Source organism: Scyliorhinus torazame, chromosome 5 (genome assembly GCF_047496885.1).
Source record: "Scyliorhinus torazame isolate Kashiwa2021f chromosome 5, sScyTor2.1, whole genome shotgun sequence".
Lineage (NCBI taxonomy): Eukaryota > Metazoa > Chordata > Chondrichthyes > Carcharhiniformes > Scyliorhinidae > Scyliorhinus > Scyliorhinus torazame.
The window spans coordinates 148,126,441-148,150,910 of NC_092711.1; the positions used below are offsets into that span (position 1 = coordinate 148,126,441).

At 49.6% G+C, this 24,470-nt stretch overlaps 1 protein-coding gene across 1 annotated transcript; it reads right to left on the minus strand.

Annotated features, from left to right (window-relative positions):
- Window positions 1-10,237: 10,237 nt before the first annotated feature.
- On the minus strand, window positions 10,238-16,161 carry LOC140420041 (uncharacterized). Its single transcript, XM_072504063.1, has 2 exons — window positions 15,454-16,161; window positions 10,238-11,843 (listed from the first exon to the last, which is right to left on the minus strand). Exon 2 carries the CDS (start codon window positions 11,516-11,518, stop codon window positions 10,484-10,486), a length of 1,035 nt encoding a protein of 344 aa, XP_072360164.1. The 5' UTR covers window positions 11,519-11,843; window positions 15,454-16,161; the 3' UTR covers window positions 10,238-10,483.
- Window positions 16,162-24,470: the final 8,309 nt, after the last annotated feature.

Genomic DNA, 24,470 nt, shown 5'->3' on the forward strand with positions numbered 1-24,470 from the left:
TAGCACTACTGCCTCACGATGCCGAGTTCCCAGGTACGATCCCGGCTCTGGGTCACTGTCCGTTGGGAGTTTGCACATTCTCCCTGTGTTTGCGTGGGTTTCGCCCCCACAACCCAAACATGTGCAGGGTAGGTGGATTGGCCAAGCTAAATTGCCCTTTAATTGGAAAAAAATGAATTGGGCACTCTAAATTTACATTAAAAAAAACAAAAAAATAAGAATCTATCTCAGCCTTAAATATACACAAGGACTCTGTCCCCACAACTCTCTCAGTTCCAAAGACTCTCAGAAGAAATTCCTCCTCATCTCAGTCTTAAATTGACATCTCTTTATTCTGAGACGGTGCCCTCTGGTCCTAGATTCTCCCATGAGGGAAACATCCTCTCAGCATTTACCCTGTCAAACCCCTTAAGAATCCTGGATGTTTCAATGAGATCACCTCTCATTCTTCTAATTTCCAATGAGTAGAGTCCCAACCTGTTTAACCTTTGCCCCGAAGACAATCCCCCCCATAATGGGGATCATCCTAGTGAACCTTCACTGAACCTCCTGCAATAAAATATCTTTCCTTAAATAAGGGGACCAAAACTGCTCTCAGTTCTCCAGATGTGGTGTCACCAGCACCTTGTACAGCTGCAGCAAGACTTCCCGACTCTTATACTCCAACCCTCTTGAAATCAGGGCGAAGGGCTCTGCCCCCACAGCTCTCAGTTCCAAAGACTCTCAATCCGCAACAGAAGAAATTCCTCCTCATCTCAGTCTTAATTGGCACCTCTTTATTCTGAGACGGGTCCCTCTGGTCCACATCTGCAGCAAGACTTCCCGACTCTTATACTCTAACCCCCTTGGAATCAGGGCCAACATTCCATTCACCTTCCTGATTACCTGTTGCACCTGTCTGCTAGCTTTCTGTGTTTCGTGCACAAGTTCCCCCAAGTCCCTTTGTGTTGCAGCTTTCTGCAGTTTTCTCCATTTAAATAATACTGTTCTTTTCTTCTCCCTTCCAAAACGAACTTCACATTTTCCCACATTATGCTCCATGTGGCAACTTTTTGTCCACTTGCTTAACCTCTCAATATCTCTTTTCAAACTGTTTATATCCCCCTCGCAACTTGCCTTTCCACCTATTTTTGTGTTGTCTGCAAATTTGGGCACAGTACGTTTGCTCCCTTCCTCCAAGTCAAATATAAATTGTACACAGTTGCGGTCCCAGCACTGATCCCTGTGGAACCCCACTGGTTACAGGTCACCAACCTGAAAAAGAACCCCTTATCCCCACTCGCTGTTTCCTGCTCATTAGCCAATTCTCTATCCATGTCAATATATTACCTCCAACACAATGGGTTCTTATCTCATGACTTAACGTTTTGTGAGGTACCTTGTCAAAGGCCTTCTGGAAGTTTAAATACAACACATCTACTGGTCCCCCTCTATCCACTCTGCTTGAGACTTCCTTGAAACACTCTGATAAATTAGTCAGACACGGTTTCCCTTTCACAAAGCCATGTTGACTGCTTGATTAGATTATGATTTTCTGAATGTGCTGCCTATTACTTCCTAATAATTGATTCCAACATTTTTTCAACAATAAATGTTAGGCTAATCGTCCTATAATGTCTCGTTTTTTTCCTCCCTCCCATTTTGAATTGGAGGGTTGTCACATTGGCAGTTTTCCAATCCTCTGGTACTTCTCCAGAATCCAAGGATTTTTGGGAAATTACAATCAATGCATCCACTATCTCTGTAGACATTTCTTTTAGGATCCTAGGATGCAGCCATCCAGGGACTTACCTTATCCGCATTAGTTTGTCCAATACAACCTCTCCAACGTTGGTATTTAATTGCTTCCTCCGTATTCTTTAGTATTAATGGGATATTCGAAGTATCTTCCACCGTAGAGACTGATGCAAAATATCTGTTTAACTCCTCTGCCATTTTCTTGTTCCCCATAACTGACACAGCGGCATGGAGGCACAGTGGTTAGCACTGTTGCTTCACAGCTCCAGGGACCTGGGTTCAATTCCCGGCTTGGGTCACTGTCTGTGCGGAGTCTGCACGTTCTCCCCAAAACTGCGTGGGTTTCCTCCGGGTCCCTCCCACAAGTCCCAAAAGACGTGCTTGTTAGGTGAATTGGACATTCCGAATTCTCCCTCCGTTACCTGAACAGCTGCCGGAGTGTGGCGACTAGGGGATTTTCACAGTAACTTCATTGCAGTGTTAATGTAAGCCTACTTGTGACAATAATAAAGATGATTATAATAAAGAATATTATTACGCTCTCCCAAGATTTATTTTCTAAGGAGCCTCTGTGGAGTTGAGGTTTCAATCAGATCAGCCGGGAAGTTATTACTATTTTTAAAAATATGTTTATTCAAAATTTTTCCAACAGAAATTTTTCAACAATTAACCCCCCCCGCCCCGGAACAAAAGAAAAAGAAAAGAACAGAACATAAACATGTCAATCAAAAATAACACAGAACTTTCCAGTGGGTTTCTCTCGCATATATTAACCCTCCCTTATGTTTTTTACAAGTACCCCTGGGAAACACCCCCCCCCCCACCCAAATACCATCCCCCCCCGAAAGATACACCCCCCTACTCCCTTCCCTCCCTGGGTTGCTGCTGCTGACCTCCTCCTAACGCTCCGCGAGATAGTCTAGGAACGGTTGCCACCGCCTGGAGAACCCCTGCGCAGACCTTCTCAAGGCAAACTTTATCCTCTCCAACTTAATGAACCCTGCCATATCATTTATCCAGGCTTCCACACTGGGAGGTTTTGCGTCCTTCCATAATAGCAAGATCCTCCGCCGGGCTACCAGGGACGCAAAGGCCAGGATACCGGCCTCTTTCGCCTCCTGCACTCACGGCTCGTCCGTTACCCCAAATAGCGCCAGCCCTCAGCTCGGCTTGACCTGGACTTTCACCACCTTGGACATGGTCCTCGCGAAACCCCTCCAGAACCCATCCAGTGCCGGGCATGACCAGAACATGTGGGCGTGATTCGCCGGGCTACCCGAGCACCTCCCACATCTGTCCTCCATCCCAAAGAACCTACTCAGTCTCGCCCCGGTCATATGCGCTCTCTGAATAACCTTAAATTGTATTAGGCTGAGCCTGGCACAAGAGGAAGAGGAGTTAACCCTACTCAGGGCATCAGCCCACAGACCCTCATCAATCTCCTCCCCCAGCTCCTCCTCCCACTTGCCCTTCAACTCCTCTACCGAAGCCTCCTCCTCTTCTTTCATCTCCTGAAATATCGCCAAAACCTTGCCCTCTCCAACCCATGCACCCGAAATCACCCGGTCCTGGATCCTCTGTGCCGGGAGCAATGGGAATTCCCTCACCTGCTGCCTCACAAACGCCCTCACTTGCATATACCTGAACGCATTTCCCGGGGGTAGCCCAAACCTCTCCTCCAGCGCCCCTAGGCTCGCAAACGTCCCATCTATAAACAGGTCCCCCATCCTTCTGATCCCTGCCTGATGCCAGCTCCGAAACCCCCCCGTCATTCCTTCCTGGGACGAACCGATGGTTCTCCCGGATCAGGGACCACACCGAGGCTCCCATCTCACCCCTATGTCATCTCCACTGCCCCCAGATCTTTAGCGTTGCAGCCACCACCAGACTTGTGGTGTACCTTGTCGGCGAGAGCGGCAGCGGTGCCGTCACCAGCACCCTCAGGCTCGTGCCTTTACAGGACGCCATCTCCAACCTCTTCCATGCCGCCCCCCTCTCCCTCTATTACCCACTTACGGATCATCGCCACGTTGGCTGCCCAACAATAGCCAAACAAATTTGGCAGCGCCAACCCTCCCCTGTCCTTGCTACGCTTCAGAAACACCCTCTTTACCCTCGGGGTCTTATTTGCCCACACAAAACCCATGATGCTCCTACCTACCCGCTTAAAAAAGGCCTTGGTAATCATAATAGGAAGGCACTGGAACACAAAAAGAAACCTCGGGAGGACCATCATTTTAATCGGCTGTACCCTGCCCGCTAGCGAGAGTGGCAACACATCCCATCTTTTGAAGTCCTCCTCCATCTGCTCCACCAACCGCGCCAAATTAAGTTTGTGCAGGGCCCCCTAGCTACCTGGATCCCCAGGTATTGAAAGTTCCTTTCCGCCCTTTCCCTCTTCCTTGGTCCCCTGGATGCACCACAAAGAGCTCACTTTTCTCTACATTGAGCTTATAGCCCGAGAAGTCCCAAAACTCCCTTAGGATCCGCATGACCTCCACCATCCCCTCCACTGGATCTGCCACGTACAGCAACAGGTCGTCCGCATACAACGACACCCGATGCTCCTCTCCCCCTCGGACCACCCCCCTCCATTTCCTGGACTCCCTTAATGCCATGGCCAAAGGCTCAATTGCTAATGCAAACAACAGGGGGGACAGGGGGCACCCCTGTCTTGCCCCTCGGTACATGCGAAAATACTCCGACCTCCGCCGATTCGTAGCCACACTCGCCACCGGGGCTCTATATAGGAGCCTAACCCAACTGATAAACCCCTCCCCAAACCCAAACCCAGGAACCCTTCCCAGAGATACTCCCACTCCACCCGGTCAAAGGCCTTCTCCGCGTCCATAGCTGCCCCTATCTGTACCTCTCCCTCCACCGATGGCATCATAATCACGTTTAGGAGCCTCCGCACATTGGTGTTTAACTGCCTGCCCTTTACAAATCCCGTCTGGTCCTCATGGATCACCCCCGGAACACAGTCCTCAATCCTCGCAGCCAACACTTTTGCCAGCAACTTAGCATCCACATTACGGAGCGAAATCGGCCTATGCGACCCGCATTGCAGTGGGTCCTTCTGCCGCTTCAGTATCAGCGAGATCAGCACCCCGGACATTGTCGGGGGCAGGGTCCACCCCCCCTTGCCTCATTGAAAGTCCTCACTAACAACGGGCCTAACAGGTCCACATACTTCCTATAAAACGCAACCGGGAACCCATCTGGCCCCGGGGCCTTCCCCGCCTGCATGCTCCCCAGTCCTTTAACCAGCTCCTCCAATCCAATTGGTGCCCCTAAACCAGCCACCTCCTGCTCCTCCACCCTCGGGAACCTCAGTTGATCTAAAAACCGTCGCATTCCCTCTTCCCCCGCTGGGGGCTGAGATCTGTGCAGCTCCTCAAAAAGTCCTTAAATACCTCATTTACTCTCACCGCGCTCCGCACCGTATTCCCCCTGCTATCCTTGACTCCACCTATCTCCCTTGCTGCCATCCTCTTACGGAGCTGATGTGCCAGCATCCGGCTCGCCTTCTCCCCATACTCGTACACCGCCCCGTGCTTTCCTCCACTGTGCCTCTGCCTTCCCTGTGGTCAACAGGTCGAATTCCGTCTGGAGGCTTCGCCGCTCCCTAAGTAGTCCCACCTCGGGGGTCTCTGCATATCTCCTGTCCACCCTTAAGATCTCGCCCACTAACCTCTCCCTTTCCCTGCCATCTCTCTTCTCCCTGTGAGCCCTTATGGAGATCAACTCTCCCCTAACCACTGCCTTCAACGCCTCCCAGACCACCCCCACCTGCACCTCTCCGTTGTCATTTGCCTCCAAGTATCTCTCGATACACCCCCGTACCCTCCCGCACACCTCCTCATCCGCCAGTAATCACACATCAAGACGCCACAGTGGGCGTTGGTCCATCTCCTCTCCTAACTCCAGCTCCACCCAGTGCGGGGCGTGGTGTGAGATGGCTATGGCCGAGTACTCCGTTCCCCCCACTTTCGGGATCAGCGCCCTACTCAAAACAAAAAATCTATCCGGGAATAGGCTCTGTGTACGTGAGAAAAAAAAGGAAAATTCCCAGGCCAGGGGTCTGGCAAATCTCCACGTATCTACTCCCCCCCCCCCAATCTGGTCCATAAACCCACTATGCACCTTGGCCGCAGCCGGCCTCTTCCCAGTCTTAGATCTGGAGCGATCTAATGCTGGGTCCAACACCGTGTTGAAGTCCCGTCCCCCCCCCCCCCCCCCCCCCATTATCAAGCTTCCTGCCTCCAGGTCCAGAATCCGCCCCAACATGCACTTCATAAATCCGGCATCATCCCAGTTTCGGGGCGTATACGTTTACCAATACCACCCCACCCCCTGCAACCTACCGCTCACCATCACGTATCGACCTCCATTGTCCACTACAATATTCTTGGCCTCAAACGACACCCACTTCCCTACCAGTATTGCCACCCCTCTGTTCTTTGCATCCAGCCCCGAATGGAATACCTGTCCCACCCATCCCTTTCTCAACCTGACCTGGTCTGCCGCCTTCAAATGTGTCTCCTGAAGCATGACCACGTCTGCCTTCAGTCCCTTTAAGTGTGCGAACACTCGGGCCCTCTTAACCGGCCCATTCAGGCCCCTCACATTCCAAGTTATCAGCCGGATTGGGGGGCTTCCCAACCGCCCCCCTCCCCCCGGCCGACTAGCCATCTCCTTTTCTAGGCCAGTCCCGTGCCCGCGCCTCCCGCACCCTCCAGTCCCCCAGACGGCGGACCCTCGTCCCGACCACCTCTTCTGTTTCCAGTTCCCATTGGCCAATGCAGCAGCAACCCTGTACCCCCCTCCCCCGCTAGATCCATATCTAGCTTTTTCTCCCCCCATAACACTCACGTAAGTCAGCTGACTCCTGCTGACCCCCCCCCCCCGCCCCATGTGTAGGAATACCCCCTCCTCCCCATCAATCAGTGTGCGCTCCTCCACCCCCCCCCCGTCCTTCCCTCGCGTGGGAAAAAGCCCGCGCTTTCCTGAGCCTGCCCCGCCCCCTCTGGCGCAGCTCATTTTGCGGCCTTATCTCAATTCTCCCATCCTTGGGCCTCCCCTCCCTCCTGCGCCGGCGCCCACTCTCTCTCGCAGTCACCCCATCAGATCCCTTCCCCCATCCCCATCCATCACCCAACCAATGGAACATTCCCTACACATAGTTAAAACCCTATATACAGCAGACATCCCCCCCACAACCACAAACCCTCAGTTTGAGTCCAACTTTTCAGTTTGTATAAAGGTCCAAGCCTCCTCGGCGTTTCAAAATAGTGGTGCCGATCTTGAAATGTGACCCACAATCGTGCTGGCTGCAGCATACCGAACTTCACCCCCTTCCGATGGAGCACCGCCTTGGCCCGATTAAAACCAGCTCTCTTCTTTGCCACCTCTGCGCTCCAGTCCTGGTAGATTCGGATCTCCCTATTCTCCCACCTGCTGCTTCGCTCTTTCTTGGCCCATCTCAGGACACACGCTCTGTCCATGAAGCAGTGAAATCTCACCACTACCGCTCCAGGGGACTCGGGAAGGCCCGCGCTCCCATCAGCGAATTGAGCTTCGTGCTCACATATGCCCCGGCATCGGCCCCCTCCACTCCTTCAGGGAGACCCAGAATCCGAAGATTCTTCCTCCTCGACCTGTTCTCCAGGTCCTCAAATTTTTCCGCCCACCTCTTGTGCAGCGCCTCGTGTGCCTCCACCTTCACCGCCAGGGCCAAGATCTCATCCTCGTTCTCCGAGGCTTTTTGCCGCACCTCCCGGATCGCCGCCCCTTGGGCCTTCTGGGTCTCCACTAACTTCTCGATCACCGTCTTCATTGGTGCCAGCATTTCTTTCTTCAGCTCCTCAAAACAGCGTTTGAGAAACCCCTGCTGCTCCTGCGACCACTGCGCCCACGCTGCTTGATCTCCACCCGTCGCCATCTTGTTTTTCCTCCCTCGCACTTTTTGCTGCTCCAAGAACCCTTTTTTGACCGCTCCACTCCTGGTCCAATCCATATACTGTCGGGGGGACCTTGCTATCACCTTCCCACACTGGAAGTCATCGAACAATTGCCGTTGGGGCTCATCTGGAGCGCCCAAAAGTCCGTTCCCGGCGGGAGCTGCCGAACGTATGACCTACCTAGGCATAGCCGCAACCGGAAGTCCTCAGCCGGGAACTTATTAAATGGTGGAGTAGGCTCGAGGGGCCGAGTGGCCTACCTCTGCTCCTAATTCGTATGTTATCACAGCCTTTATAATAGATTGTAGCATTTTCCCTCCTGCTGATGTCAGGTTAATGGGTCTGTGGTTCCCCATTTTCTCTCTCTCTCCTTAAATATTGGTGTGGAGATGCCGGCGTTGGACTGGGGTGAGCACAGTACGAAGTCTTACAACACCAGGTTAAAGTCCAACAGGTTTGTTTCGATGTCACTAGCTTTCGGAGCGCTGCTCCTTCCTCAGGTGAATGAAGAGGTATGTTCCAGAAACATATATATAGACAAATTCAAAGTTCCCAAACAATGCTTGGAATGCGACCATTAGCAGGTGATTAAATCTTTACAGATCTTTACAGATGGTCGCATTCCAAGCACTGTTTGGCATCTTTGAACTTGTCTATATATATGTTTCTGGAACAGACCTCTTCATTCATCTGAGGAAGGAGCAGCGCTCCGAAAGCTAGTGACATCGAAACAAACCTGTTGGACTTTAACCTGGTGTTGTAAGACTTCGTACTTAAATATTGGGGTTACATTTACCACCTTCCAATCTGCAGGAACCATTCCAGAATCTATAGAATTGTGAAAGATGATCACCAATGTATCCACTATCTCTACAGCCGCCTCTTTCAACACTCTGGGATGTAGAGCAGCAGCTTTTGAGGATTTATTAACTTTCAATCCCATTAATTTCTCCAGTACTGCCTTTTCACTAACACTAATCTCTTGCAGTTCCTCGTGCTCACTACTCCCTTGGTTCTCTCGTGTTTTAGGACAATTTCTGTATCTTTCTCCATGAAGACAAACACACACACTGTTTAGTTTCCCTGCCATTTCCTTATTCCCCATTATAACCTCTCCTGTCTCTGCCTGGAATGGACCCACATTGGTCTTTGCTAATCTTTTCCTTTTCACATTCCTATCGGAGCTTTTCCAGTTCTCCCCTGTTTGCTCTCATATTCTATTTTCTCTGCATCAGTTTCTTGTTCCTCCTTTGCTGAATTCTAAAACAAGTTCCCAATCCTCAGGCTCACGACTATTTGGGCCACGTTATGAGTCTCCTCTGTTGACCTAATTGAATCTTCAACTTTTCTTGTTCGCCACGATAGCTTCGCTTTTGCTTCTAAAAGGAATCTATATTTTATGTAAATAAAATGCGAGTGGTTGCCTGTCTATTGTCTATCGTCATACAAAGAACAACAAAGAACAAAGGACAGTACAGCACAGGAACAGGCCCTTCGGCCCACCAAGCCTGCTCGGATCATGATGTCTGTCTAAACTAAAACCTTCAGTGCTTCCAGGGTCTGTATCCGTCTATTCCCATCCTATTCATGTATTCATCAAGATGCCTCTTAAACGTCACTATCGTACCTGCTTCCACCACCTCCTCCGGCAGCGAGTTCCAGGCACTCACCACTCTCTGTGTAAAAAACGTCCCTTGCACATCACGGCTAATCTTTGCCCATATGTCACCTAGTAATTGATTTTTGCCCCTCGCACCTTAAACCTATGTCGCCTGGTAATTCACTTTTCCAACCTAGGAAAAAGCTTCTGACTATCAACTCTGTCTGTGCCACTCATAATTTTGTAAACTTTTATCAGGTCGTCCCTCAACCTCCGTCGCTCTAGTGAAAACAATCCGAGTTTATCCAACCTCTCCTGACAGCTAATACCCTCCAGGCCAGGAAACATCCTGGTAAACCTCCTCTGTACTCTCTCCAAAGCCTCCACATCCTTTAGGTAATGTGGTGACCAGAATTGTCGGCAATATTCCACGTGTGGCCTAACTAAGGTTCTGTACAGCTGCAGCATGACTTGCCAATTTTTATACTCAATGCCCCGATCAATGAAGACAAGCATGCCGTCTGCCTTCTTAGCTCCTTATCCACCTGCGTTGCCACTTTCAGTGATATGCTTATTGTAATTTCCCAATCTACCACAGACAACTTGCTCCTCATACCCTGACAGTTTCCTTCTGCGAGAAACACCCAGATAAACTAGACAAAAGAACCATGTAACCACCATAGCCCATCTTCATGGCAACATAGCTGCTTTGGGAACTAAATATCTTCCAACGTGCAAACACCTTTTCATTCTGAGCCCCTCGTCAAACTTGAAACCAGGTAATCGCAACTAGCCTCAAAAATGGTCAGCCCACCGGAGGCAGAGATGTTAGACCGGCCAGTCCGGCAGAAAGAAACCCTCCAATCATCACCATTCACCAGATGTCAGAATGAACAAAATGCAGTCCTGGATGTCAGTGAGAGCAGAAACAATCACAACGGAGCCAACATCTGTAATTTATTGTGAACTTGTTGGAGTCACAACAGGTGAGATGAATCACAAACCCCCTCCCCACATTGAGAGCAGATGAATGGTCTCTCCCCAGAATTAACTCGCGAGTGTCTCCGGAGTTGGGATGGATCATTGAATGTCTCCCCTGCTCAGAGCAGGTGAATGGCTTCTTCCAGGTGTGAACTCGCTAGTGTTCCTGCAGGGCGTATAGATATCTGAATCCCTTCTCTCACTAAGAGCAAGTTAATGCCTTCTCCCCAGTGTGAACTCGCTGGTGGCTCCGCAGGTTGGATAACCGAGTGAATCCCTTCTCACACTGAGAGCAGGTGAACGGCCTCTCCCCAGTGTGAACCCGCTGGTGTGCCAGCAGGCTCGATGAAGTAGTGAATCCCTTCTCACACTGAGAGCAGGTGAACGGCCTCTCCCCAGTGTGAACTCGCTGGTGTCTCCGCAGGTCGGATGATAGGATGAATCCCTTCTCACACTGAGAGCAGGTGAACGGCCTCACCCCAGTGTGAACTCGCTGGTGTCTCAGCAGGTCGGATGATAGGATGAATCTCTTTTCACACTGAGAGCAGGTGAACGGCCTCTCCCCAGTGTGAACACGCTGATGTCTCCGCAGGTCGGATGATAGGATGAATCTCTTTTCACACTGAGAGCAGGTGAACGGCCTCTCCCCAGTGTGAACACGCTGATGTCTCCGCAGGCTGGATAACTCAGTGAATCCCTTCTCACACTGAGAGCAGGTGAACGGCCTCTCCCCAGTGTGAACTCGCTGATGTCTCCGCAGGCTGGATAAGTCAGTGAATCCCTTCTCACACTGAGAGCAGGTGAACGGCCTCTCCCCAGTGTGAACCTGCTGGTGTCTCCGCAAGCCGGATAACTGAGTGAATCCTTTCTGACACTGAGAGCAGGTGAACGGCCTCTCCCCAGTGTGAACTCGCTGATGTCTCCGCAGGCTGGATAACTCAGTGAATCCCGTTTCACACTGGGAGCAGGTGAACAGCCTCTCCCCAGTGTGAACTAGCTGGTGTCTCCACAGCCTCGATGAAGTAGTGAATCCCTTCTCACACTGAGAGCAGGTGAACGGCCTCTCCCCAGTGTGAACTCGCTGATGTATTCGCAGGATGGATGAAGCAACGAATCCCTTGCCACACACAGAGCAGATGAACGGCCTCTCCCCAGTGTGAATGCGCCGATGAGCTTCCAGCTGAGATGGGGCCCTGAATCCCTTCCCACAGTCCCCACATTTCCACGGTTTCTCCATATTTTGGGTCTCCTCGTGCCCCTCCAGGTTTGTCGATCAGTTGAAGCCTCGTCCACACACAGAACACGTGTAACGTCTCTCCCGCTGTGAATGGTGTGATGTTTTTTCAGGCTGCGTAACTGTTTCAAACTCTTTCCACAGTCAGTTCTCTGGAACACTCTCACTCGGGTGTGTGTGTCTCGGGGCTTTTCCAGTCAGAATGATGTTTTGAAGCTGACTGAAAAGAAAAAAATGTCTCCTTCTCGATTCAAAGTCCGGTGATACTCCGTCAGATCGAGACGTGACATTTGAGATTTCTGTCTGTAATTCCTCCTCTTCTAATATCCTGTAAAAACAATTTACAAAAGTTACTTTTCTTCCCCTCATTTTGGAGAAGGTATCCTGAGGGTAACGACAGTCTGGCCGTGGGGTTAATCCTCCGGGTCCTCAGTCTTATTGAGGAATGTCCCCTTGGATCTATTGTGGTGGTGATTCTTTTGTATTTTTGTTATTATGGGAGGGTTTATGTGTTGTTGACTTTATCCTACTCTGGTACAGACGGGGCTTTTATCTGTGAAAGGAGCAGTTTGGGGAAACTTTGGTAAAGTGAGTTGGAGGAGGGGGTAATGACGCACGCCCGATTGTGGTGTGAAAATCTGTTCCTGTTCTCTCTGTCGCCTAACTAATGGCGGCAGTTAATCTGCAAATTTTCTCAGGGAATGTACGGGGTATCCATCACCCTATCAGAAGGAAAAATATCCTCTCCTTTCTAAAGGAGAAAGTCGACATAGCTTTATTACAGGAAACTCATCTGGATTATGAGGAACACTTTAAATTGAGGTGGGATTGGATGGGGCAGTTTTTTTCGCCTCTTTTTCATCCAGTAACAGACTTGTGGCAATGCTTATTATACTATCCAAGCAGTCAGGGTAACTCTGCCGATTACAATGTGCATGTTCAATTTCCTTTGTGCCAGTCCCCTATTTCCCGTCCCTCCCCTCCGCCCCCTTCACTCGTCTTTTCCTGGACCCTTCACTGTACAATGGGAGTTATCTATTATTTACAAGTGGACGGTACCCTCCCCCCCCCCCCCCCCCCCCCCCCATTGATGGGCCTCCCCCCTTCCACCCCGCGCACTCCCTGTCCTGTTTTAAACCTTCCCTTGGGGGTTCCTCTTCTTGTGTTTTTGTTCTAGGCTCTCTGTGTCAGTTGGTTTCTGGTTCTCCCTCCTTGTCCCAGTAGCCCCCCCACCCCATTTTCCAGCCTGCTCCCTGTGATCCCGTTGGCCCTCATACGCCCACCTCCCTCCCCAGTGTTCCATTGGCCGCTGGCTTCAAACAGGTCCTGGAACAAGTTGGTGAACGGCCTCCACACTTTGTGGGAACCGTCCTCTGACCCTCGGACGGTGAACTTGATCTTCTCCAGGTGGAGAAATTCCGATAGGTCTGCCAGCCAGTCTGAGCTGTGGGTGGTGCTGCTGATCGCCAGCCGAGCAGGATTCTCCATTGGCCGATTAGAGAACCAAAGGCAAGGGCGTCCAGCCTCTTCCCCATGAATAGTTCTGGCTGGTCCAATACCCTGAAGACTGCCATTTGTGGGCACGGCTCCACCCTCATAACCATGGACATTGCCTCTAAATAGGCTGTCCAGAATTCGACAGGTCTGGGGCATACTCAGAACATGTGGGCATGGTTTGCCGGGCCCCGCTGGCACCATTCACATTTGTCCTCCATCTCCGAGAAGAACCTGCTCATTCGGGTTCTTGTCAGGTATGTTCTGTGCACAACATTCAGCTGCATGAAGCTTAGCCTTGCATAGGAGAAGGCGGAGTTGGTCCAATGCTTCGCTCCAGAGTCCTCACCCTATTTACGTCCCTCGCTCTTCCGCCCATTTTTCCTGGGTTTTGTCAAGTAAAGAGCGCATCCTGATGAAGAGTTGTCCGTGCAGGTCCCCACAGTTTCCCTTCCCCAGTCTGTCTGCGTCCAGTAGCTCCTCTTGCATTGTGCTTCTCAGGGTTCCTGGGTATGCTGGTGTCTCCTTGCGGAGAAAGTTTTTGACCTGGAGCTCATCCCTGTTTGGTCGGTCCAGTCTCTCCATCAGCTCCTCTAAGGTCGCTAGTCTATTTCCCGTGTAAAAGTCCCTAACCATCAGTGTTCCCCCGTCCTGTCTCCACCTCTTGAAGGTGGTGTCGAGAATGGCTGGTGCAAACCTATGGTTGCCGCAGATGGGGGCCATGATGGACACATCGGTCAGACTGAAATGCTGCCACATCTGGTTCCAGGTTTTTGGGGTAGCTGCCACCACTGGACTGGTGCTGGCGGGGATGGGAGTGTTGCCGTGACAAGGGCCCGGAGGATCATTCCTGTACGCGAGGACTCGTCCATCATCAACCATTCCATGTCAGGGTCCTTTACCCATCTCCTCACTCTTTCGGCCGTGGCTGCCCAGTGATAGTATTGCAAGTTCGGGAGGGCCAGGCCTCCCATGTTTCTTCTCCATTGTAGTACTGTTTTAGGGATTTTTGAATTCTTGCCCCTCCGCACAAACGCCATAATCACCTTATCTATTGAATGGAAAAAGGCCTTGGGGATGTAGATCGGTAAGGATCTAAACAGGAAGAGGAACCTGGGCAGTACGTTCATCTTGACCATCTGCATCCTCCCCGCCAGGGAAAGCAGGAATCCATCCCATCTCTGTGGGTCGTTCTGGTCAGCTTCCACTTGTGGATCCGTGTCCACTCGTGGGAAATCTGGATCTCCAGGTAGCGGAATTTGTTTTGGGCTATTTTAACTGGGAGGCCCTCCAGCTCTGCCCCTCCCCCTCTCTGCCTCACCGGGAAATCTTTGTTCTTGCCCAGGTTGAGTTTGTAGCCCAAGAAGATTCCGAACTCTCTCTGGGGGGGGGGGGGGGGGGGGGGGGGGCGGGGGGGAGTATTGCGTACAGTTCTGGTCACCTCATTATAGGAAGGACGTGGAAGCTTTGGAGCGGGTGCAGAGGAGATTTACCAGGATGTTGCCTGGTATGGAGGGAAAATCTTATGAGGAAAGGCTGATGGACTTGAGGTTGTTTTCGTTAAGAGCGAAGAAGGTTAAGAGGAGTCTTAATAGAGGCATACAAAATGATCAGGGGGTTAGATAGGGTGGACAGTGTGAGCTTTCTCCCGCGGATCCAGAAACATCACCATTTCTCACCTTATGATGGAAGGGTGATCATTGATGAAGCAGCTGAAGATGGTTGGGCCGAGGATACTGCCCTGAGGAACTCCTGCAGTGATGTCCTGGAGCTGAGATGACTGACCTCCAATCACCACAACCATCTTCCTTTGTACCAGGTATAAATCCAACCAGTGGAGAGTTATCCCCTGATTCCCATTGACTCCAGTTTAGCTGGGGCTCCTTGATGCCATACTCAGTCAAATGCTGCCTTGATGTCAAGGGGAGTCACTCTCACCTCATTTCTGGCATTCAGCTCTTTTGTCCAAGTTTGAACCAAGGCTGTAATGAGGTCAGGAGCTGAGTGGCCCTGGCGGAACCCAAACTGAGCGTCCAGGAGCAGGTTATTGCAGAATAAGTGCCACTTAATAGGACCTTTGATGACCCCTTCCATTACTTTGCTGATGATGGAGAGTATTCCTACTGAGAAGTAATTGGCTGAGTTGGATTTAGCCTGTTTACTGACCCCTTAAATGTTAGCCATTTCCTGGGGAAACCAGCCCTTTAATTGTGAACATTAGGAAAGAGATCGTCCTTTTAGCCAGACAAATAAATGTGTCAAGCTGAGGGAGCAAAGGATGTCACTGTCTTTGAGAGAGAGAGAGAGAGACCTGGGCCAAGCTTTGCAGAGTCTGCACCCTCCCTGGATTCACTTCCTTTCCCTTCAGTTGCTGCAAGTCACCAATTGAAGGTCAGAATGAGAAAAGAAATGGAAAGGAGGAGGAAATAAAGTGTTTTACTCACAGATGTTGGAGACAGGAGTCTGTGTGCAGCTCAAACTTATTCAGGGTTGGGAGAACAACAGCTTTGCTCGGCAGAAACCACCATGTGCAGCTTTCGCATCGAGACAATGGGGGAGCTTTGATTGGCGGAGGGGCAGTGTCTTTCCGGTCCTCCAACTCTTCCCATTGGTCAACACCTGAGAGGTAAGGTCAGCGGAAGTGAGCTCCCCTACGCATGCGCAGCAGTCCCTCTCCCTGAGACGTGCGCAGTCCCGGATCAGGGAAGGGGGAGATCACCGAAGGCCGGAACTGTCAGCTGGTTGCTGGAAACCGTCTCGAGGATGTGTTGGGGGAGACGGAACAGAGGGTGGGGGCGGTGCTCGCGTGTCCGCGCGCCAGCGTGTGCGCACTAATGCAGTGACGTCACCGCGGAGCGAGTGGATTCCTATTGGCTGATTTAGAGGATGAGCACCTTTGTGATGTCACAATGTGGAGGTTGAACAATTGGTTTCAGACTAAAACGTCCTCCTCTGGGAAACATCTGGGAGCAAATCAATGTCTCCCCCTTTCAGAAGTTCATATGATATAAGAACAGTTAGGCCATTTGGCCCATCGAGTCTGCTCCGCCATTTGATCATCGCTGATCTCATCCTGGCCTTATCTCCACCGTCCTGAGAGTTCTTCAGAATCCTTCAACCCAATTAAAAATCTGTCTAACTTCTCCCTAAATTTACTCACTGTCCCAGCTCCTCCACACTCTGGGATCGTGAATTCCACAGATTCACAGCCCTTGGGAGAAGCAGCTTCTCTTCAACTCTGCTTTGAATAGGGCAGCACTGTGGCCCAATGGTTAGCACTGCTGCCTACGGCGCTGAGGATCTGGGTTCGATCCCGGCCCCGGGTCACTGTCTGTGTGGAATTTGCACTTTCTCCCCGTGTCTGTGTAGGTTTCACCCCCACAACCCAAAGATGTGCAGAGTAGGTGGATTGGTCACACTAAATTGCCCCTTAATTGGAAAAAAAAAATTGGGTACTCTTAAAAAAAATATTTTTTAATTTAAACTTTTGAATTTGCTACCGCTTATCGTAAGACTATTACCTCTCGTTCTGGAATGCCCCACAAGAGGTAGCAGCCGCTCCAAGTCTACTTTATCTTTCCATTTCTTTTCTCATTCTGAGGGGACAGTGGTGACTTGCAGCAGCTGAAGAGAAAGGAAGTGAATCCAGTCTGTATGTTCCACACGTTTTGAGTTCAGTAACATAGACATATTTCTGTCTGGCAGTCTGCATGGAGATTTTCAGGCCTCTCCAAGACGGGGAGCAGGGATCTGTCAGTCAGCCTGAATCAGCACCTTTAGAGAATTAGGAGGATGAATATTACAGCAGAGTGTTGGATGGAAACTAGAATTGCCTGTTCTCAATTTCCATTTGTACATTCCTTTTACTGGATATTAGATGAAGATTTGCAGAAAAAAACCTAACGCCACTTCAGGATTTGGAAGAGTCACTTGGTTTATCGGGACCTGAATATCATCAGGAGAACCATCACTGCAAAAGACACTTCTGGGGTTAAGGATTGCCAGTCAGGCAAAGGAACAGAATGGAAGTAAACACAGGAACGAAGAATCACATTGGGCTGGTTCCAGGAGAATTGAGTGATAACTTCAGCGACGTAACCATGGAGTGTGATTTTTGACTGTCTTAAAAGTAAAAGGGCTACACTCTATTTGTAGTTTAAGGGATACGTTCCCTATAAAAATAGTGTTTAGGCATTGTTGCTTCTAGTTTGTTGCAGTAAAGTCATAAAACCTGAAGTTTTTGTCTTATGACTCATTAATTTGTTCACTGGGTTTAGAATTTATCTTTTAAAATTCCTGATCTTTTCAGAGATCTTACACAGTTGGTTTTGAGTCACAAGTTTCAACTTCCCATTTAAGCCTCAGGCAACATGCTCTCTCTCTCCTGCTCATGTCAATGACAGCCCAGTAACAGAGCTGAAGGCTGGAGTTGCTGTGACCCCTTGTCAGAGCTGGAATCAGTCGAAAGAAGAACCATAGTTTCTGGTTGAGCTTTGTGTTAGCTGTCCAACCAGACTGACCATATATAAATAGCTAACCAGGTATTATGTTGTGATGAGGGTTTAGAAAGAGACCCTGGATAGACAAGTTCACTGAAGCTGTGGGCTTGTCAGCTGTACAATGAAACCAGGCATCAAACAGCCACAGACACCTGTAATATTGGACACTGGGTTTAATCCTGTTCTGTATTAAACAGACCTAGTTGATACTGGGTGATTGTGATATAGTTAATCTGACCCTTTGTTCATTCAATTTCAAAAGTGAATAACATTGATTCAAGTACAGTGACTACCTTGTCAATCTGTCAATAAACTGGCGTCAGTTCATGCAGATTCGTATCTGATCTCAATTCCATTACTTATTTTTGTTACTGACTAGACTGTCTCTCTCTTCTCTCCTCTCTCTCTCCTGCCTCTCTCAGTCTCTGGTGTTCCTCTCTCTCTCTGGTGCCTCTCACTCCCTCTGCTTCCTCTCTGTCTCTCTCAGCTGCCTCTCACTCTCTTCAGTGCTTAGGAAGGCAGGTGGGATAGTTTCCTTTGGTAGCCGAGGGCTGACATTATGAGAACAGGGAGATTGTGCTGGAACTGCATCAAACACCAGTTAGACCACAGCCATATTACAGGAAGGATGTGATCATCCGAGAGAGACTGCAGAGGAGATTTATTTATTTAAATTTAGTGTGCCCAATTAATTTTTTCCAATTAAGGGGCAATTTATTGTGGCCAATCGACCTACCCTGCACAACTTTGTGTTGTGGGGGCGAAACCCACGCAAACACGGGGAGAATGTGCAAACTCCACACGGACAGTGACCCAGAGTCGGGATCGAACCTGGGACCTAATGCTGTCCGTTGCAGAGAAGATTTATGATGATGTTACCAGGGATGGAGAATTTTAACTATGAGGAAAGTTTGGATCTCCCCAGTGTGAATTCGCCGGTATACAGTGAGTTGCTGAATCTAGTCCCACAGTGAGAGTACCTGAACGGTCTCATCAGTGTGAACAAGCTGATGGGACATCAGTTCACCGGACGTTGTATAGAATTTCCCACAGTTTAAACATTTGAAAGGTCTGTCTTTAATAATAATAATCTCTATTGTCACAAGTAAGCTCACATTAACATTGCAATGAAGTGAAAAGCCCCGAGTCGCCACATTCTGCCGTCTGTTCGGGTACACGGAGGGAGAATTCAGAATGTCCAAATTACCCAACAGCACGTTAGATAAACTTGGTCAGTTCTCACTGGAACAACGGAGGTTGAGAGGCGAGCTGATAGAGGTCTACAAGATTATGAGTGGTATGGACAGAGTGGATAGTCAGATGCTCTTTCCTCGGGTAAGAGAGTCAAGTACTCGGGGACATAGGTTTAAAGTGCGCGGGGAAAAGTTCAGAACAGATGTGCAAAGCAGGTTTTTTACACAGGGTGGGAAATATATGGAACGTGCTGCCTGGGGAGGTGGTGGGAGCCGGTACGGTAGCGGCATTTAAGGGACAACTAGATAAATATATGAATAGGGTGGGAATGGAAGGATATGGACTCCATAAGTGCAGACAGTTTTAGTTTAGGCAGGTACCATTATCGACCCAGGCTTGGAGGGCTGAAGGGCCTGTTCCTGTGGTGTATTGTTCTGGGTTTTTTTTGAAATTAGAGTTCCCAATTCATCTTTTGCAATTAAGGGGCAATTTAGCATGTTCGATCCACCTAACCTGCACATCTTTTGGGTAGTGGGGGTGACACCCACGCAAACACGGGGAGAATGTGCAAACTCCACACGGACAGTGACCCAGAGCTGGGATTGAACCTGGGACCTCGGTGCCGTGAGACTGCAGTGCTACCACTCGCCACCGTGCTGCTCTTGCATATTGTTCTATGTTCACCTCTTTCGGGACTTGTGGGAGGAAACCGGAGCACCCGGAGGAAACCCACGCAGACACGGGGAGAACGTGCAGACTCCGCACAGACAGTGACCCAAGCTGTGAATCGAACCTGGGACCCTGGCGCTATGAAGCAACAGTGCTACTGTATCACCCCAATATGATCCCACTAGTGTTTCAGCCAGGTGGACAAATCCCTTCCCACAATCAGATGAATGGCCTCTCCCCAGTGTGAATTCGCTGGTGGACAGTGAGTTTAGATGATCGCCTGAACCCAGCCCCGCAGTGAGAGCACCTGAACGGTCTATATGAATATATTGGTGGGACATCAGCTCCCAGGAGCCTTCATAACATTTCACATTGGCTGGGCATTTAAAAGGTCTCTCATCAGTGTAAACATGTTGATGGTACATCTGTTTTCCAGAGCTTTTAAAGCATTTCCCACAGTCTAGACATTTAAAAGGTATTTTGTCAGTGTGAACTCGCTGTTGTCTCAGCAGGGTGGATATATGAGTGAATCCCTTCCCACACTCAGTACAGGCAAATGGTCTCTCCCCGGTGTGAACTCGCTACTGTTTCAGCCACTTGGATGAATCAGTCAATCCTTTTCCACACACACAGCAGGTGAACAACTTCTCTCCAGTGTGAACCCGCTGTTGTGTCAGCAAGTTTGATGACCAAGTAGATCCCTTCCCACACACGGAGCAGATGAATGGTCTCTCCCCAGTGTGAGTGTGTCGATGAGTTTCCAGCTCAGACGGGAAACCAAATGCCGCCTCACAATCCCCACATTTTCACGGTTTCGCGACAGTGTGAATGCGCTTGTGTCTTGACAGGCCAGAAGTTTAGTTGAAACCTCGTCCACACACACAACACATGTATGGTTTCTCTCCACTGTGAACGGTGTTTTTTCCTTCCATGTGAATCGATGGAATTCCCTGCCCAGTGAAGCAGTTGAGGCTCCTTCATTAAATGTTTTCAAGATAAAGACAGATAGTTTTTTGAAGAATAAAAGAATAAAGGGTTATGGTGTTCTGGCGGGAAAGTGGAGCTGAGTCGACAATACATCAGCCATGATCTCATTGAATGGCGGAGCAGGCTCAAAGGTCCAGGTGGCCTACTCCTGCTTCTAGTTCTTATATTCTTATTTTATGTTCAAAACCTGTTGATATTCAGTAACGATAACTTAAGCGACTCCGTCAGATCCTGATGTGATGTTTCCCAAATGCAAAGCTTCCCCTTCCAATATCCTGTGAAATCAGTTTAGACAGAAAAAAAGGAGTGAGGGAAAATCCAGAAAAACACAAAGGTGGATTGTGAAATTGAGCTGAAATCTGGTCATTTGTGAGGCCGGCACTAGGAAAAGGTAACCTTGAAAACTGCCAGATTTTCACAAAAGAACAACTGATTCACTGATGTAGTTCAGGGAAGGGAACCTTCCACAGGTCTGGGCCAGAAAAGTTTCAGGCCTCTGTGGGGGGAGGAGAGTGAGAAAAGATTGAGAGCAGAGGCGGAGAAGGAGAGGGAATTTCTCTTTCCAAAATCTAACCAGAACATTGACAGAATCTCCCAAACCCTCAACCTCCGCCTCCTTGAAGGACCAGGATATCGGGTCTGTGAACACCATCACATCCAGGTTCCCCTCCAAGGCACACACAGTTCTGACAGTAAGTAATGGGTGAGCAGAAACTTTCTCCACTTCAACATTGGGAAGACATTGCGTTCAGCCCCTGTAACAAACTCCTTTATTAGCCACTGACTCCATCCCTCACCCTGGTCATTGTTTTGAGATTGAGATTGAAAGAGATTGTCCAAATGGTTGGTGTGATATTTGACCCTATGACTTGCACCCAACCACATATTTACATCATCTTGAAGACTGGATTCCACCTCAGTAACATTGCCTGACTCCAGCCAAGGCTCAGAGCATCTGTTGCTAAAACTCTGATCTATTCCTTTGTTATCTCTGAGAGATCTATGCTCCTCGAATTGATACTTCCTGAGTATTCCTAATTTTATTTACTCTGTCTTAGGTGGCATCATCTGAAGGTGCCAAGACCACAAGACATTGTAAGGTGCACCTTGTACACCACCTTCAGTGGTATCAGCCCCAGCCTCGCACACAAAGTTGAGGCGTTTAGCCTCCGCAGCACACACCCTCCTCCAGTGCCACACCCAGCTTTTCCTCCCACTTCACCTGAACCCCTCCATGGACACCCCATCCTCCTCCAAAACCCTCCTGTAAATCACCGAGATGACACCACCCCCCCCTCCCCTCCCCTCCCCCTGTCCGTTGACAGCACCGCCTCCAACAGCGACGAGACAGGCACTATTCGGAAGGTCAGGAAGACCTTCCTTGCAAAGTCCAGCACCCGCATATACCTAAAACATTCTCCCCACGCCAACCCAAACATGTCAGTCAGCCCCTCAAAGCTCGTAAACTGCCCTTCCAGAAACAGGGATTCTATAATTCTAACTTTTAAAGAATATTTTAGAGTAGCCAATTATATTTCTTTTCCAATTAAGGGGCAATTTAGCGTGGCCAATCCACCCAACCAGCACATCTTTGGGTGTGAATATAATTCTAACTTAGGATGACCACTCGTGTGCCCTACTGAACTTAACTTTACCCCTTGCCATTGTCAGCAGTCCCTTCTTGGTGCAATATGTAGATAGTCCAACGAGGGAAGGGGCAGTACTGGATCTGGTATTGGGGAATGAGCCTGGACAGGTGGCTGAGGTTTCAGGAAGGGAACATTTTGGGAGTAGTGAGCATAATTCCATATGTTTTAGGGTACTTTCGCCACAGATTTTTGGGCACAAAAGGCAGGACGTCCCTTGAGGTAGTAGGATCCAGAGAGCAGGATTTACATCCTTTTCTTTCCTTCCCTGCTTCCACCCTGTCTCACATTAAGACACTGGGACTCAAAGGGTGACCCAGTTTGATGGACAGGTTGTCTCTATTCGAAACAATGGGGGACAAGCTCCACCCAGCTATGAAAATAATGCCCCCAGCGTGATGGCGGCTGCACATGCTCAGTGCTGCACATTGCCCCCAATAAAGATGGTGATCATTAACCGGGACGATTTAAGGGATCTTTGGCCCCGCTCAGTACAAATGCGATTGATGAGTTTTTGAGGGAGTTTGTAGATCACACAATCTGTATAGAAATCTTCCCGTCCACACGCCGGTTCCATCATACGCTCCGATCTGTGATTTTCCGCTTACAAATTACGGATCCGAGAAAAAAAGCATCCACCCCTCACCATTTCCCGCACTGCGCATGCTTCATTCACTGCCCCTCATTCGCTCCGATTGGTTGTAGGACCAGCCGCAACCGTTCGGTCCTCCAGTCCTGCCCCCTATTATTCGTGGTCCTGAGCCGCCGTCAATCATTCCCCTGGGCATTGTGATCTGGAGCATGCGCAGTGCGGTTGCTGAGGTGAGACAGTAGCGCGCAGGTGCAATGCTATTGTTCGTCTGGAGGAGAGTCCTTTGTCCCGGGGAAGCAAAGTTAGCATCAGGCGGTGGGAGGGAGGATCCGCAAACCCTTCACAATCATTGTCAGCTCCCTGGTTTGCAGCTGCGGGGCTTCTCCCTCCTGCGAACAAGCCCAGGTTAACGGTCACCATCGAGCTTCAGCGACTGGAGGATGGTTCACATCAGAAGATGGGGGAGGGGGGACAATAAACAAGAGCTCACACCGCACTCAATTCAATGAGGACTCTGATCTCTGGAAAGGAAGGAAACCCTGGGAGGTGCGCAGGGAGGATTCACAAACACCCGCTGGGGGCCCCAACCCACCAAGAAGAACCCGCAGATCCTGATTTTGCAGCTCCCGGGGCTTGTTTGCTTCAGCTGCGGCTGTCTTGGTGAAACAACAGAGTGGGCGGGGCATCAGGATTCCAGTGACCAGGAGAGAAAATTACCGATTTATTCTCACTGCACAGAGGGACTTGAGAACTGAACCCAGCCAGAGTGGAGGGAGCGGGTAAACTGTAAGGAATGGAATTTTGAAGGTGGTTTGAAAGATTTGGCAGACTGACAAACTCTCATGGTGAAAATTAAAGGTAAGCCTGCATGGGTCTGTGTGAAGAGGTGGGCGGTGTTGGGTGGGCTGCTGACAGAAATGTGAGGCCAGGGAGGGGGTGGTTGGCTGCCAGAATGGTTGGAACAGAGTTCTACATAGGTCCAGTTGACGAGTCAGACACCCAAGCAGCAAATCTCAGTGGATTCAAATATGGCCCATAAAATGTGGGCTGGTTTGTCACCCTGGGGTTTGGATTCCAGCATAGGGAGGAAGGAGAATGGATGTGATGAGGATTTACTGTTTCACAGAAAGAAGTGCAGAAAACCTGTTCCATACAAACGAGAATTGTCTGTCCTTCATTTTTATTCAGTATTGACAATGATGATGTTCATAAACTCTTTTTATGGGAAATTTGAAATTTACAGGTGTGAAATCGTCCAACCTGGAGAGACACAAGGACATCCACACCATAGACAAACCATGGAAATGTGGGGCCTGTGGGAAGGCATTCATATCTCCATCCCAACTGGAAACTCATCTGCGTAGTCACTCAGGGGAGAGACCTTTCACCTGCTCCATGTGTGGGAAACAGTTTAATCGATTGTTCAACCTTCGCACACACCAGCGAATTCACACTGGAGAGCGGCCATTCATCTGCTCTGTGTGTATGAAGGGATTCAGCAGTTCATCACACCTGCTGAAACACAAGCGTGGTCACACTGGGGAAAGACCGCCCATCTGCTTCAAGTGTGGGAAGAGATTTACTAATTCATCTGACCTTCTAACACACCAGCGAGTTCACACCGGGGAGAGGCCTTTCAACTGCTCCATGTGTGGGAAGGGATTCACGCTGTCACAAAACCTAATGAGACACAGGCGAGTTCACAAATAACTTTTGGGAGTAGATTCAGCTGAACGGATGATCTCAGTGTCAGTGACAAAGAAATCAATGAGCTCCTTGCACTTGTTCGAAGTCAGGAGAGAGATTTAAGAAGATGATCATGAAGAACAGAATCTGGGTTGTCCTTGCTTCCAGGAACAATCCAGAAATAGTGA

Coding starts and splice junctions, on each gene's coding strand:
- LOC140420041 (XM_072504063.1), bottom strand. CDS start 11,518: ATGGAGAAACCGTGGAAATGTGGGGACTGTGGGAAGGGATTCAGGGCC.